Here is a 16,285-nt window from a genome sequence, read left to right as displayed (position 1 = left end):
TCAGGCATATCAATAAAGTTCTAACTCATCAACACTCATTTATCTTGCAAAGTGGCAAGTGCCCATTGAAGTTCATCCTTTTGTTCCATTTATAGTTCACAGGCCAGTGTGCATGAACAGAAAAGGATGTGTGAACTCACCCTCCTGTGCCAGGCATACCATTTATAAAAGCAGCAACTGATTACAAATACAGAGCCTATGTAAGAGACCATGTGGAAATGTCACTGTTTCCAAAATACCACATTTTAGTAACAGACCAGCAGTTCCATCATGCCAGAAATATTTTTACAAAACATATGTTTAACAAAAACTATTTTATGAATTGCAAAATCTGTTCTGCTTAAAATAGTTTTTACCTGAAATTAAACACTACGCTTCTGCATTTGAAAGAGCAGCTCAAGGGAAATGAACTAATGGATTTGATCCAAGCAAAAAGATCAAATCTTTTCCTACTTGGTAGAAAAAAAAGCAAAACTCAGACATGTTTCAGATGCTCATGAACATGAAATACATCTGCAGAGCTCCAGCAAAGGACAGAAATGGCAATGAGGACGCCCACATGAAAGGATCTTCTCTTTAACCATTTATCATAGTGTTAACTAAGACTTGAATACAAATACTATAAATACTAAATACAAGATCTTCATGACCTTGGGAGGAAACCATTTCAACCATAAGCTTAATGGACACGAAGACACATGAAACATCTTAAATATTGCTTTTATTTGAAGCAACAGGTTATGATTAAATACATCATATATGTACTACAAACGCTATACTCATTTGTACACATGAAAAGTTTTAAAGCTTTAAGTCTGAATTAACACTGAAAAAAAGTTTAACACGAAAAATTTCACTCAACTGTGAATAAAAGTGTTTGAGATACAAACAGGACCTACTCCCTAATCCAACAAAAAGCTGAAAAACTTATTATTTTCCTTTGAATGTTGCAAATTTTCAAGAGGGGAAAAAATAGGCAAGTGAACATTAAACACACCTACACCATTTCAGTCAGGAATTGCTCAGATAAACTTTATTTACAGTTTGTATCGTGTCAGTATTCCACTCACTTATGTTGCAAAACCAGTACGATTTTAAATGCAAAAACTTCTTTCCTTTTTTTAGAACATTTTGCCATAACTTTTGTTAGAGGTTGGACGCAGTGACTGTCTTTCCCCTGACATTTATCAGCAAACAAGCACCGTTTGCTTGCATGTTCTGAGAAGCTGCAGGTTAGCTAGGGTGTAAATTGAGGTTACCATTGAATGAAAAGGAGCAGTGACAATGCCTCTACCCAAAGAGGCCATTAGAACAAGATGAAATGTTAGACTAGTACTACCAATTGCAGAGCTAGATGTTTGCCCTCATTAAAACCTTGCTTAGGTTAGCTTTTTCCACATCAGACTAAAAATTCCACAACACCTCCTGTTTCATCTCCACTCTTCCTCAGTCTGAACTTGCTCAAAACTGTTGCTACTCTCACATCAGCAACCAGATGCAAGAAGTGCCCAGCTTGATTAACCAAGAGCCTGATATGTGTTTTAAAAATAGCAGGCTTTTCATTTTACACAAACTCTTAAAAAAATCTCATTGATATTCCCAAAAAAGAAGCAGAATAACTTCTGTTACTACCTTTTGATTTCTACAGCCAAAATTCTTATATGGAAAGATATGATTCGTGAAGAGAAGCCTTGTAATTATTTTGACTATTTAAATAGAGTAATTATGTGCAGATATGACCATTTCAAGTTTATAGTTCTATGGAAACTACACAGCTATGTAAACTACTATAGTCCTATATAAACTATATAGCTTGAGAAAAATCCAGTGTTAAAGGATCAGCAGGACACAGACTTAAAAAGAAAGAGAAAACATACAGTGTATTACAGTTCCTTTATAAGGCTCTTTTTCAATGTCATTAATTCATAAGAAACCTTTTCCCTGTAACAGTATCCAACCACTACAGCATACAAATGAAGGTACTGAACCAAGGCAGAGTTACTTAATGACCTGGCACCTTACATAAAAATCTGTCACTTCCTGGTGAGAATGACAATAACAACCACAAATGTCAGCATGCAGTGGCAGGTCATCAGAAACTGCCTGTGCACTGAGAGCCACAGCACACTCCTGAGCAGCAGCCAGCATACTCTACTGAACCAGCTTCAGCCTGTTTCACATGCTTGCACAGCAACACAAACATGCCCTAGAGAGAGATTCCCCCCCCAACCCCAAGGAATTTGTAGCAGCGAACAGGGCCACTGAAACCAAATTTCTCACAAAAAACATACGCTGTGGAACATTTCAAGTGACCACAGATGTCCACTGATTTAGCTTGAATCTTTCTCGGGGACATGATTCTCATGCTCATGCTGAGGGACCCAGGGAGTCCCACCCCACCTTGGCTCAGGTGTAATGGGGAGACCAGTTTGCAGGGCTGGGACTACATCGCCCCTTTGTGGCTTCTACAGACTGACATGCCTTCCTTGTCTCCTGCTTAGGTATCTCTGGGCAGACCTCTGTTCTTGCTTGAAACATGGCAAATGGGCCATGTGGGAGCAAATGATTGCCCACCTAATAAATGGAATGGGATTAAATAACTTCCCTTTCCTGGTGGATCCGGTTTAGGATTTTAAAACCACCAAAGTCTGATGGGGGAGCACACTTTCTGCATTTGTCTTTAGCGGGTTTTCCTCTCTTTCTGTCTGTTTGGGCCTATTTTGTTAACTGGAACAATCTGTCTCCCTCCATCTTCTCAGACTAATGCCAAGAGGTAGAGGCTAAAAGTCCCAAGATTTACAAGGATACAGCCATCTGCATGAAGATTGACCTGGTTTCAGGTGTTGACTCATGGAAAAAAAAAAAAAAAGCCCCATAGGCTGATTTTGGCTTCAGAACTGCCTTTGAGTGGGAATATGGTAGTGAAAACTTGGGAAGGATAAGCAAGGAGAAAAGGAAAGAAGAAGAAAAATATTTGGTGGACACATTCTCTTGTATATTGAAGATTAAGCCTAACAAGCTAAGCAAACATACATGAACGCACATTTTTCCTAAGTCTGTGCTCTAAGGGTTTCAAAACATTTCCAAAGGCCATCTGAGGTTAAGAAACAATAATATGTTTTTTCACTTTGATAAGCTAGCTTTTCTCAGAAGGCAGGTTAGCTCTCCAAAACATTACCTGGACATCTGAAAGCTATTGCCAGCATCAACTTTCCAAATAAAGCTTTTTTCTTCTTTTTACCTCCCTCACCCCTCCCTATAGATTGCAGATGTGTAACAAAGTCTCTTGCTACAGAGGAGCAGCCTAATCCAAAACCAGCTCGTGGACTTTCCTTACTCACCACTTGAGTTCTGTTTCTTATAAAGGAAAAAATTCCCTCCCCTCCTTTGTCCTTATAATGAAAATGTATGTGCAGTCTAGACAAAACTATGATGCTTCTGTGCTCCAACGGATAGATAATGGTGGTACAGAATCTGTTCTTCTCCCCTGGCTCAGGGTAATGTTGGAGGTCAACGCCTAGTATCTAAGGTCAAACCAAGCTACAAATCCTACTTCTCCTCACAGCAACCAGGACAGCCATTATACATGCTGTGTAAGAGCCTAGGTGCAGTTTAAGGGACACAGGACAGAGCCAAAGAAATGCACCTCAATGGGGTATTTCATCAGCTTAACCTCATCTGAAAGGTCTCAGTACTGCTTCTTTCTCTGCAGTTCAGAGATTAAGAATACAATTACAAACAATTCATCAGCATTTGGCTTCAGGCAACAGGTCTGTCAAAGAGGTCTTTAATACTCATAATGAAGTCAAAGACCATACCTAGGTGTCTTATCTGCAACCTTTAATTTGGACTGGCATGCAAAGGCTATTCAAGAGTTCAGCTTGAAGTTATGACTTTGATGCAGAAATTACTGGGTGAGGTTCCTGTAAAAAGCTAGAGCAGCAGATCCGTTAACCTGTCCATGGATTGAGAGTAGAGTGATGTTTATTTAGCTATTTGTTTTATTTTTGGAAACATTTGTTGAATTTTTTCATTTGGAGAATGTTTTTTTTTTAGGATAAAGATTGAATGAAAAAGGAGCTTTTTAAAAGCAATTAAAATTTGTTAGGAAGAAGTCAAAACAGATAATGGTTTTAGTTTTTCTAGAATAATTTACAGTACATTTAGAAGGAGATTTTTAAATGTAATGTTTCAGACTTTGCCTCATAGAGTTAAGTCCATTCTGAGTCAAGGAAACACAGCCTGCTTGCATTCACTGAAGTTCATGTTAGGTAAGACTAAGCACATAATTTTTGATCAGCTTCAATTCTGAACTGCCTACAAGTTCTTTTGTGTACATCTATTTTTCTGGGGAGCCGAAGTCTTTGACTTGAGAAAACAAGCTGTCCGTAATCATCCAGGTGATATGTTAGGCAGCATGAAAGCTACACTGACATTCACTGGAAGTCATTCATGGCTAGGCTTTGCGAATCAAGATTTGGGAAGAGCTCTACCCACGTTTGTTACAAGCGCGCTGATGGTTAAAAAGGCCAATATGAGACAGGCACGTCCAGTTGCAAAAGGCACAGCAGAAAGACTCCTTGGGTGGTAAATTCTGCAGGGCATGATTCTTTCTGCGTTGCCTTTTCTCCTCAAGAGTGATCCTGCGTGCTTTCTCAAAAGCATTAGCAGCGTTATAGATGGTGTGTCTCCAGACCTCCCGATTGGAGGTCAGAGTAGACCAGTTATGTTGATCAATATGGCCAAGGCTGGGATGTTGTTTCAGGGAGTCCTTGTATCTTCTCTTCGGGGCTCCTCTCATGTGGCAGCCGGTGGCAAGTTCACCATAAAGAATGATCTTAGGGAGGCGGTGGTCCTTCATCCTGGAGAGGTGCCCTGCCCTGTCCAGCGCAGCTGTGTTCTCAGGAAGTATACATATAAAAAAAGATACTGAGGTGCTAGTTTCAGATCCAAAATGTCTACAGATTTGGCAAACATCAGTACACTTTGTACCTTGCTTATATGGTCATATCCCAAGAGCACCTGCAGAGAGGCAAAGTTCTCTGAAAAAAATAGTTCAGACTCACTTTGCACCAGGTATGTTATCAGGACATTAGCTCAGATACCAAAGAATGACAATTAAAATGTTAATATAGTTTGTGCAGGTGAGAACGGAAAGGGAAAAGCACAAGAATGCAGATATTACTTTGAGATGCACTCCTTCCTTGATGATACATGAAAGTTCTATTTTAGAAGTATCACTTTAGTCAGAAAAGGTGTTGGACATATTCGCATAAATTGAAAGGCAGCCAAACTCAAAGCCTAGTGCACCTGGGATGCACAAGCCACAGCAGGGTCATCCCATTCTGACAATCTGTATGAGCAAAGCTTACTCTGCATTGGGCATTCAGAAGAGAGCCTGAGTTTACTTCTCCTGATTCATCTTCACCCTGTAAAACTTGATATAATTTAATGTTTTCCACCCTGCTTTTCTGGTGTGCAGCACATCGAGCTCTATGAGATAACATTTAATTTTACATTACATGTTGAGCAGCTCCTAATGTAATTAGTCTTAATGTAATGGCATAATTTGGTTTTGGATGGGAAGATTTACAAAGAAAATTAGAATAAATGAATGCACAAAGCACCAGCTGGTGCTTAGACCTACTCCCACATAAGGAGAATATTGCTATTTGCAATCCTATGAAAGATGAGATAATTTGGATAAAAAGGATCAACAAAGGGTGATGCAGCAGTTGGTCTAAACAGAAAGAAATACACAGACAAATCCTGAACCATGTGGGATATAAAGCCTGCCAAAGCTGGTGAAAATCCAAAAGCATATTTTAAGGGAAATAAATATTGCAGTGCATAAATGTACCACATGGTACATGACAGCAAGTGGCAACAGCAACAAGAACAGTAATAACTGACCAGCCAACTTGAGGGCTTCAGCTAAAGAGAGCTCCTGAGTGACAAGTGAATTTGTGTTTATACATTTGATCACTGTTTCAAGTAAGAGGCTGCATAATCTCCATCCTTGGAGGTTTCCAAAATTCATCCAGACAAAGCCATGGCTGACCCAATCTAGTGTTGGTGACAGTCCTGCTTTGAGCAGGAGGCTGGACTAAATGACCCCAAGATATCCCTTCCAATGAACAGCGCTATAATTCTATGATAAATAACTAAAATTTCTCAGAAATAATATCAATTACTATTTCAATTTTCCAAAACATGGAAAGAGTATATCTGTTTTAACATCTGGATAGTTTTGTGTCTGTACCAGTAAATAGCTACTCATAAAATGAAGACTAACACGTAGTAGATGAAGAAGGTGTTAGTGTTTACATGTACCAGACGTATCACATCTAATCTTTCCTGAGCTCCAAGTGAACATGAAGAAAAGAGTACATTATCAGCAAATCCTGTTACCAGATAATTCCTGTCTTACAAATTTTACTTCAGTTCCTTACCAAACTTCCTTAACTTTGGGCATTTTTAACAACATTTCCACTGTTTGACTTATGCCAAGATGAAAGTTTGGTTTGGCAAACAGGTTATGCCCAAGGACAGCCAGTATTTTGCCTGGTAGTAGCAATTCCTAACATGCAGAATATTTTGGTATAATTCTTCACTCTCTGTAATTCCTGAAGCCAGTACAGCAGAGGTATACCCAGGCTTACATTTAGACATGTTTGAAGAAATGAAAAAAATAAGGAAAGTGTAGACCTTTATCTTAAATACAGTCCAACTCTGTATGTCTGAAGCTGTGTGCACATGCACACACATTATACACACTTGTGTGCATGCATACACATATACACGCTATAGGCTTATCCAGGTGGTCATAGCCAGAAAGAAAACATACTTCAAAGAGTTTTCAGGAGAAGTTCACGTACTGACAGTGGGGAAATTGTACAGATGATGTTTCTGTCTGGCAAAGTTTTGAATAAGGAAAGGAATTCTCTTGATGGGGTTCTGTGGTTAGCCATATATTCATGATATTTAATAAATGCAGAAGGCTGGCAATTAGGTGGTAAATTTCTGGAAAGAAAGTTCAAGAGGTTATCTTTCTAGCAACCATCCCTATACTGAGAAATGGGAGAGGTCTATAAAGAGGTGAAAAGGTGACTACATGATTCACATTCACTTCATATCCTTCAGGAGAGAAACCTCTGCATTCCAAATCAGTAGATGAGCCAGGCCCTGGATCAAGAGGAAAGTGTGAGCAGTGGTGATAAGAAACTGACTGACTACAGTTTTCATTTTTATATTTAGTATAATATTTTATACTTCCTTCATTATACAAATGTTTCTGGCAAACAGCTGGAACCCTGATCTCTCAAGGCTAAAAGAATCAAATTAAAAAATCCTAGTTGGTGGACGCAGGGGATGAGAGACTTACCAAAACTATACTTAGGAACATTCTCAAACCTGAATTAAATTAAATATCTAATCAGCAAATTCTCCCTGAACACTTCTTTCTCAACACTTCCATCTGGACACTGAGTCAGATATATGGGTGTAAAGAATTCTCTAACAAACAGGAAAATACCTCCTCATAATCCCTCCTGGCTCATTTGCCATCAGGACAGGTTCTTCTCTTACAACACCAAAGAAGAAACTGTTCTGTTAGAAAGGCTTTTCTAGTTCTAGTGTAAGATGAATTCCTTTTGTTGGTCTTTAAAAGGACTGACATGATCACTGCTTCCCTTGCACACTTGGACCCTACATCCTAAAAGAAGTACCATTAAAAATCATTGCAAAATGACTGGCATTAAAAATTCCAAACTAAACCAAAGTTCACACAAACATATTTTTACTACATGCCTTAACAAAGTATGCCTCATTATGCAAAGTGTTAACTGCAAACTAACCAAATCTCTTCTTGATTCAACATAAAAAGCAAAATAATGCAAATACATAAATAACACATTTTTTCAGGTATTTCTTCTTCTGTAAACCAATGTTCTGTTCTGCCCTGTTCAAAATGCCTACAGCTCAGCTATATAGTTGGGCTGTACTTCTCTGTACATATTACTTTATTGTTGAAGAAAATGTGCGTGCTTTCAAGTCTGTTACAACAGCGCTGTGATAAAGAAATGTAGGATTCCTGTGTCTTATCAAGATAACTTGTGGCTCTGCTGTTTAACCCACTACAGAAATTCCCCTCCTGTCACTGCTCTCATTTTACTTTGTTCAGCTGAGAGCTCTGTCACGTGCAGCCTGGAAGGATCCAGCTGAAGTAACCATACAACTTCCCTATAGCCACTGTCCAGATCCGCTGCTTTGTTAAGGGTTATCAGCAAAGCAGCAGGGTCAGCAAGGGGAAGGTACGACTGTGTCCCAATTCATAGTGCATTCTATCAGTCTTAATAGAGGATTAAAGAGAATGTAAGCTAGGACACTGCAGCACATAATGGGTTACAAAGTCACCAGCTTTTCCTTCCCTAAATGTGGGAACCAGTACTTGAAACTATCTGGGAGAAAAAAAATAAATCTTATCCCGAGGAGGAAAACTTATAGAGACATGAAACAATGCTTTCCAAAAGCAGGGAGGGAGAGAGAACTGTAGTCTGCTCTGACCCCACATCAGTTTAATCTGATTTGTACAGGTTAGCTATTAACAGGAAGATCAGGAGACAACTTTGCACTTCCAGCCTGTGCACCAAATGACAGAGCAAATTTCACAAGTTTTCCCCTCCTGAAAACTGACAAAATAGTGCTATTTCAGCTTCAGCTGTGATTTTTTTCCTCCCATATTTAAAATTACTTAGATAAAGAAGTATTCACAGTTTGCCAGGAGACACAGAAAATAGGTAGATTGACTGATACATGACACCTTTGCATAAGCACATTATCCCTGAGGCCATGCCCAACAAAATGACTGGAGACCTGCTTGTAGTCAAAGTGGCTATACCACACATATATATGCGTACTTACTAGTTGAACCAGAACTAATTCTACAAGGAGTTATAGCAATTGTTAGCCAAATTGAGTCTGCTATGGCAGATGCTAAAATAATTGCTCAGGGAGATTACAGGCCATATCCAAGCAGTTAATTCATTAAAAGTGTAATATTCAGAGTGGCAATGGATGAGTGGACAAAATGGTAGCAAAGAGAGCACAGTTTTTTAATCAAACAAGCACTACTGCCCTCCTCCCTCATCTTCTAGTTCCCTATTTGTATGAACAATTCATGCTTCAGTTAATGCTCAAAACTGCATATGTTTGCTTACTAGCCGGCCTGAAAAAATTTCCCTATGTCTTGGCTTTGGAAAAAAACCAGCATTTTGCTAGTGTTTTGTACAGTCATCAGTATTCAAATACACAAAGTCACTGTCCCTGCTATAAATCCCTCACATGAAAAGGTTGAAGTACTGTTAAAAAGCTGTGACAGATACCGGTTTCAACTGGCAAGATATTTCAGCAAACAAACAGTCCTCAAAGATTCTCAGAGGTGCTGTCTACAGAAATGTCTGCATGTGTACTTGCAGAAATAAAAAACATATTCCTTGGGGAAGGCTTTTTTTTACAAAGGATGTTTTTGCTTGTCTCAACTAAAGAAGAGAAAAACTCCCAGCTGATTTGTCTCCCAGTATGAACTAACCCTTGGCTCTACTCAGATGCAATTCCTGGTAGAGCAAAGGCTCATTTAGTTCCATCAAATTCTACAAAATAGAGGTTATAAAGGATGTTATCAGCAAATAGGTCACATGCTGGCTGGCTGCAAGGGTGTATATATGCCTGCAGAAAGGGAAGCTGCTTGAAGGAGAAAAAGAATTGGTCGGACTTCGGACTTATTTTGCGTTTTTCTCTGAGTTTTGAATGCAGGCTGTTAAAATTGGTCTATCCCCTAAAATTGGTCTATCCCTTAGCATTGATTACTTGTATATTTGTACCCCCAGGAAACAACAATGAAAGAATAACATTTCATTTGGCACAACTGACTGTAGATGAAACAATGCTTGACATAAACCAAATAAAAATAAATATTAGACAAATATACACCAGACTGCTGCATAACAAGAACTCCAAAATGACTTTTATAATTTTATAACCTTGGAGGTGTGCAAATGAAAACAGTAAAATTAGCTTTGCAGCCAGGTTGCCATCCTTACCTCATACTGAATAATACTTCACCTCACAAAGCAGACAACTCATTTACAGTTCACCATGATGAAACGGGAGAAAGCCTATTCCAAAATGTGAAATAGAAAGGCTTTTCTATAGATATCTCATATCAGAACCACAGAGTATTCTGAGTTGGAAGGGATGCACAAGGATCATCAAGTCCAGCTCTTAAGTGAATGGCCCGTACCAGGATCAAACCCATGACACCGGTTTTATTAGCACCATGCTCTAATGAACTAAGCTAATCTCACATGTTATGCAGAAGTTCAGTAGAAGTGATTAAGGGAAAAAAGTATGTAGCCACATTCCTAATCACACAGGTTCTCTTGAACTGCTTCTGGAAGTGACCACCAATCCAACAAAGGGTGTTGTGGTGGAGAAAATATAAGAAATCCCTTTCTATTAAACAAAGAAATTGGTCAATTTGCCACGTACATCTTGAATTTTCCTAAGAAAAAAAAGAATTTTCTTAAGGAAGTTTTGTAGAGGTCTAAGAAGAGCAACAGCACAGAAAAAAGTGGGTGATTCTAAATATCAAGTAGACTTTGCAGGCTCTTGGACAAACAAATGAGAGAATCATGGCCTATCAGACTAGAAATTACAGCTTTGTAAGATAACTTGAGATGAGAGACATGGGGAGCTGGGAATGATAGCTGCACTGCAAGCAAGCCAGTCAGTGCCATGGGAGGAAAAAGCATCAGCTCTTATATCTCCTCCTGCCTCAGCACAGCACCACCAACCATCACTGTTGTTCTTGTCTAGGTAGCTGCTTTCACTAAGCAAACATAGCAACTCTGCTAGTCCAATCTGATCAGAAAGGAATTTCTGAATGAAATTTTTTTGGAGACTAGTCCTGATTTATCACTTTATAGGAAAGACAGACATTTGAAAAAAGGGTTGACAAATTTTCACAACTATAAGTGTTTGGTTTTGAGTTCAGGATGATTTAATTTGTCAAATATAACTCAATACCCCCCTAAACCGGAGTTTTCTACAAGACACTTAAATGTCTACTTTCAGTTGCAAGAGTCACCATCAGAAAGTTATAAAGTAAAATCATGAGATGACTAGTGTTCTAGTACATATGTATATTACATATACATAAACATGTATATATAAAAAGCATATACACTAGGATAATTAGCTGATTAACAGCCAGTGTGGTTGCCATGTTTTACATCTGTAATATTTTTCCACCAAACTCTCAGATTTCGACACTAAGGGTGTCCAAAGCGATGGCACTACTGTGTATATAGAGATAGGTAATTTCCAAATACACCTACTCTAACCTCCTTTCTAATCACCTGCTGAAAGACGGCATACTGTGCCACTCAAATAACGTTTACAATTAATATGTCTCTTCAAAATGGCCACCCCAAAAAAGAAAGACTATTATCCACTATCAACCAGACAAAAAGTACAATCAAAAGTAGTCACTACTGTTTAAAAATGAGCCATTTTTCCAAAGGGTTTACCAAACGCCTCTTCTCCTTCAAAAGACCTTGCACAAATCAAAAAAACACAAACATAAGGATAGTCTAGTTTGGACATCTAGCACATTTCTGATATAAAAGTTATGAAAACAGACTTATTTTTATATAAGCTTTTCTAAGATTATCACTAGACCAAATTCCTTATCTTGAGCTTTTCTAATTTTTTCAGGTATATACACTCAGTCTGATCTTTGAAGCTGAGCTTTTATTAATTCTCAAACTGCACCTGATATATGTGCAAAAAACAAGCACTGTTCTGGTAAACACCTTCTCCTCAGGTCATTGCTTGGTGAACTTTACACAGCAACTTGGAGATGAGCAAATTGAACTGCAACAACAGTTTGAGATAATGTTTGGAAAATGCCTCACTATATCATGCATTCATTTGATGCTTTCCCTACGGACAAGAAGCAACAGACCTTACATTAGGGTCCTGCAGGCTGGAGGTCTTACTGGGATTTACAAAAGAGGTCTCTTCTTTCACAGCCTGTTAAAAGAAGGAGTCAAAGTTTAGTACAACATCCCCATACACTTAGGATAATACAACAGTTTACTAAAAAAGTAATTCCTGTAAGCATCCCAGAAAACTCCAGTACACAAAATGCCTACTCTGCCCAGTTTTAAAAGGCATAATCTCCTTGGTTTTTCAGCTTCTACAGTTGAGATTCACTGTGATGAGCTACAATGTACAATGTGCAATGTGCAGGGCAATACTGTTAAGGAAGAGATTGGATAGGGATACAGGAGGAGAAAGAACACTGACATTTATGGTTCTTCCACAAAGCATTTGAGCAGAAATAATAAAAAATCTACAAGGGCAAACATACTGTAGTTGAGTTGTTCTTTTAATTGAAGTAGAATAAATATTCATGCAGTCTAATTAAAATAATAATGTCAACCTTTCATTTAGTCTTTCATTCAGTCTTTTCATTCAGTCACTGAAATACAAAATCCCCTACATATATTCACACTGTAGGTAGAATTCACAGAAAATCTCACCCACTACTGCTCTCCTGCTAAATTATAGAGTCCTGTATTTCACATACCATTTGTCTATAGAGTTGAAAACACCAGCACTGCAGAATAACTTACATGGAAATTGCTTTATCACCCAGAAAATGCCCAGTTCGGGCAGGTGTTGATATACTCTTCAACTGAGATGCAGTGTTGAAAAAACCATGTGTAAATGCCAGTGTCAGCACAACAGTGCACCCCTCTACAGAGAATACTGGCTGAAGACACAAGAGTATCTCCAACTCAGTCATGGACTTCTCAAATTATGACATTTGCATTCTGCTAGATGGATAGAAGGGAACTAATAGGGTCCTACAACAGAGTGATTTTTCAGTGTTCAGTGTCTGAACCATAGCAATTTGAGGCCATTGGTTCAGATTAAATTTAATCAAATGTGTCAGTCTAATCCTCTCAAAAAAGGATGAAACAGATTTATTCAAATCCATCAAATCCAAATCAAACGAATTTACAGGCATGTAAAAATATTGTAAATTTTACAAGAGACGTTTCATTCAATACAAATTGTCATATTCCATTTGAGGGTACTCATTAGAAAAGGAAACAAAATAAAAACCAAGTTTATTTTATACCTTAGCAAAATAAAAATATCAGTAGGGATACTGAATGCTCAAGGAAATTGCCCAAGCTGTGATAGTTTTAGGTTTGCTTCCCCCTTTTGCTGGAAAGAACAAAACCCTCATTGCCACTTCCCAGATCATTATTTACCAGATCATCAGCCATGGTGGGAACAGACTGTTCCAGCTTGTACACACAATTAATTGTAGGGGCAATTAAACTGGAACCACTGGGAGCCTGATGGAAAATGAACTCTATCCTGGGCCTACTCCAACTCAGGCAAGTACCTGAGGTGATGGGTTACAGCATTTTGTGATAAGTCCCTTCGTAGGAAGTCTCTCTCTTCCTATCAGAGTTGTTGCATCTTGTATATTGATACCAAACCCACCATCAGCAGAGAGGGAACCCTCTGAGCCTCATCAGCAGGTTTGTCCCTCTCCTAGGGGCCTAGTTTCCACAGAGGAAGCTAGTTTACAGCTAATTTACTCAGAGGAAAACAGGGTCTGCAGTAGGTACTGGAGAAGCTCCACTCCAACCTAGTGCACTTGCATATTTGAGCTTAATCTCCCTCAGCCAGAAGTTCCTCAGTCCTGCACAAATGCTCTAGAAATTAAGGAATTAGCTAAATGTGGGACATAATCACACCATCACTTCCATTGTAACTCAGTCACCAAATGTTTTGCAGCTAAGGTTTTCAGTGAATTAGTGTCACATCATAAATAACTTCCGGATCAGGAGTACAATTTCTAAATTTTAATAAATTCATAGCTTTGAGAAATTCAGCTCTCTCTAGAAAACTTTTTTTACTGGTCTTTAAGTAGCTCTGTATAGCACACTGTTTATTCAAAACCTATTGCTTTCTTGAAAGAAAATGGTTTTTTTAAGGACTTGAGAGAAAGCATTGAAAATCGTTCCTGGCATAGATGAGCAATGGAAGCAATATTGCTTTGTTCTACTGAAATTATAATGCTTTTTATAAAACTGTTTGGTTTCTGAAAGCTGTAAACATGAATGCAGCTGTCAGAAACTTAATACACAGTCTCTTCTTCCACACTGATGTCTTAACAGCATTTTATTGTTAAGCCTGTCAAGCTAGCTGATTATTATGTGTCAAATTGGCTATTTTTTAAAACTACAAATTTTACTTTATTCCAATTTTCACCAGATTAATTGATATGCATTTTAAGATGCACTTGAAAATAACGATAGAAAAGAGAATGCAGAGATCAACAATGCAATGCAGGGGTTGTGACCAGTAATGAAATTATTAAAATTCCACCTACTTAAATGCTATAAGCCATGGATCTCATTAGCCAGTTGAGAGGGCTTCACTGTACATTAGTCCCTAATGGCTGGCCCTTGGTTTCTTCTCAGCTCTTGCAATACATTACTGCTCTCTTTTGCCTTCTCTGCATTGGAAGGCTAAGCCTGTGTCTCAAGAAGTCATGTATCCCTAAATGGCATGATCAGCATCATGAGGAATTTCTCTTGGTAGTAATTTGCTTTGTTATTACTCATGCTTTAGAGAACAGAAAAGACTTCTGTACCCACAAGTAAGTACTGCAGACCAGTGAGCAAGTAATCCCACTCTAAACTGGAAGGATTGAGGGAGCATGGAAAGAAATGGAGAGGCCTAAACAGCCTCAGGGGATGAGGCATGACCTCAGGGCACCACTGGGTGTGCATTGGCAGGTACATATAAATAAGGATGGGCTAATTCTTCTCACTTTATGCCTCTTCTCCCTATCTGTGGATGAACAGACATGGGAAAATGTTATACCTGCAAACACTTCTGCAAAGGGTTTCAGCTGTCAGAAACTGTACCACCCTTGCTTCACTTCATGGCTTGTTGGTTTTTGGTTTGTTTGTTTGTTTCAGAAGGAGGTCAGTAAATCATCAGGTGGCAGCATGTTTCTTTTATTTTTCTTCTTAACTCTGCAAATCACACTCACTAACCACACAAGGACTCCCTCAGCCTGACTGAAAGGATGTGACTGTAAAACAAGATTTATACCAGTACACAGCTCTTACAACATAATTCCCAGATAGTTTGCTTTCGTTTGAAAACAAGTGCACCTGCTAGGGCCAGGATTTGGATTTCCATGGCAGAATGCCTTCCATCAGTGGAACAAGGCAGTTAAGCCAAGGCTAGTAGGAGGCACCTGCTGGCGAACCTTCCTACAGAACAGGGCAGAGGCCGTCAGCAACTGAAAGCCCAGCACTGAGCTGCGTAAGAAGGACAGAGGCAGAAGCATGGACATGCTCAAATCTCTTTAACTAAGGCAGACTCTCCCCTTACACAAAGACTGCTGCTCTGAGAGGGACAGGTTTCAGAGCATAGAAGACATTGAAACTTCATTTATACATAAGCAGATTTTTACTAATTACCCAAAGAGAAACAAGCTGTCTCTTCTGGCTACCAGACTGCAAACTAAACAAAATTAAAGGTTGATACATTAAATCAATCCACACAATGCCATTCTCACACCAGGGCTAGAGCAAAAGAGAAATTATTAATATTTCACATTCATGTGCCACTAACTTTCTGGATGGTGTTAGAAATAAAGGGAAAGCATTACTTTATCATATTAGAGACAAGAAATATGCCTGGGCAGCAATGCCATTGTAAAAGCTCTCTTCGTAGATGATTGCTAAGAAATACTGGTTTCACCAAAGGATGAAAAGAGGAGAAAAGTATGTAAGTAACACCTAATTTTGCCCACAGCTATCTAAGCAAACTACCTGTGGGCAGCCTGACACTTCTCAGAGTGCATTTCAGTGCACTCCTGAACACTCATAACCCCTGCTGCTGTCCCAGCAGACAGGTCCTTTGGAGCCTTAGAGAGGGGGAGGATGCTCCAGGGATGCTACACCAGAGTCTGTTGAGCTTTCCAGAGTGGGTGGGAATACTTTCTGCCCCCTGGGAGCAACTCCATTTATGAATTCATAAACCCTGGTGGCTGGATTTGCCTAGTGAACAGCAGTTCCTTCAATTTTCTTCTGGAGGAAGAGTTAGCCCTCAGACGATAGGGAACAGGACCTCAAAAAGGGAATTGGTTGTACTAGACTTGTACCAAGCGGGAAAAACC

General features: G+C 39.0%; 1 protein-coding gene across 5 annotated transcripts in view; it reads right to left on the bottom strand.

The window, feature by feature from the left end:
- Nucleotides 1-16,285, bottom strand: part of EPB41L4B (erythrocyte membrane protein band 4.1 like 4B) — a 170,556-nt gene that overhangs the window by 34,276 nt on the left and 119,995 nt on the right. For all 5 annotated transcript variants that reach the window (XM_027680162.1, XM_027680180.1, XM_027680191.1 and 2 more), the window contains exon 19: nt 12,026-12,093. In XM_027680162.1, coding sequence (XP_027535963.1) covers nt 12,026-12,093 — 68 coding nt within the window. The remainder of the gene's footprint in view (nt 1-12,025; nt 12,094-16,285) is intronic.

This window comes from Neopelma chrysocephalum, unplaced genomic scaffold (assembly GCF_003984885.1).
Source record: "Neopelma chrysocephalum unplaced genomic scaffold, ASM398488v2 Primary Assembly neopelma1_22b, whole genome shotgun sequence".
NCBI lineage: Eukaryota > Metazoa > Chordata > Aves > Passeriformes > Pipridae > Neopelma > Neopelma chrysocephalum.
Note: the sequence above shows the minus strand (reverse complement) of the source record. Positions and strands in the feature narration are given on the sequence as shown.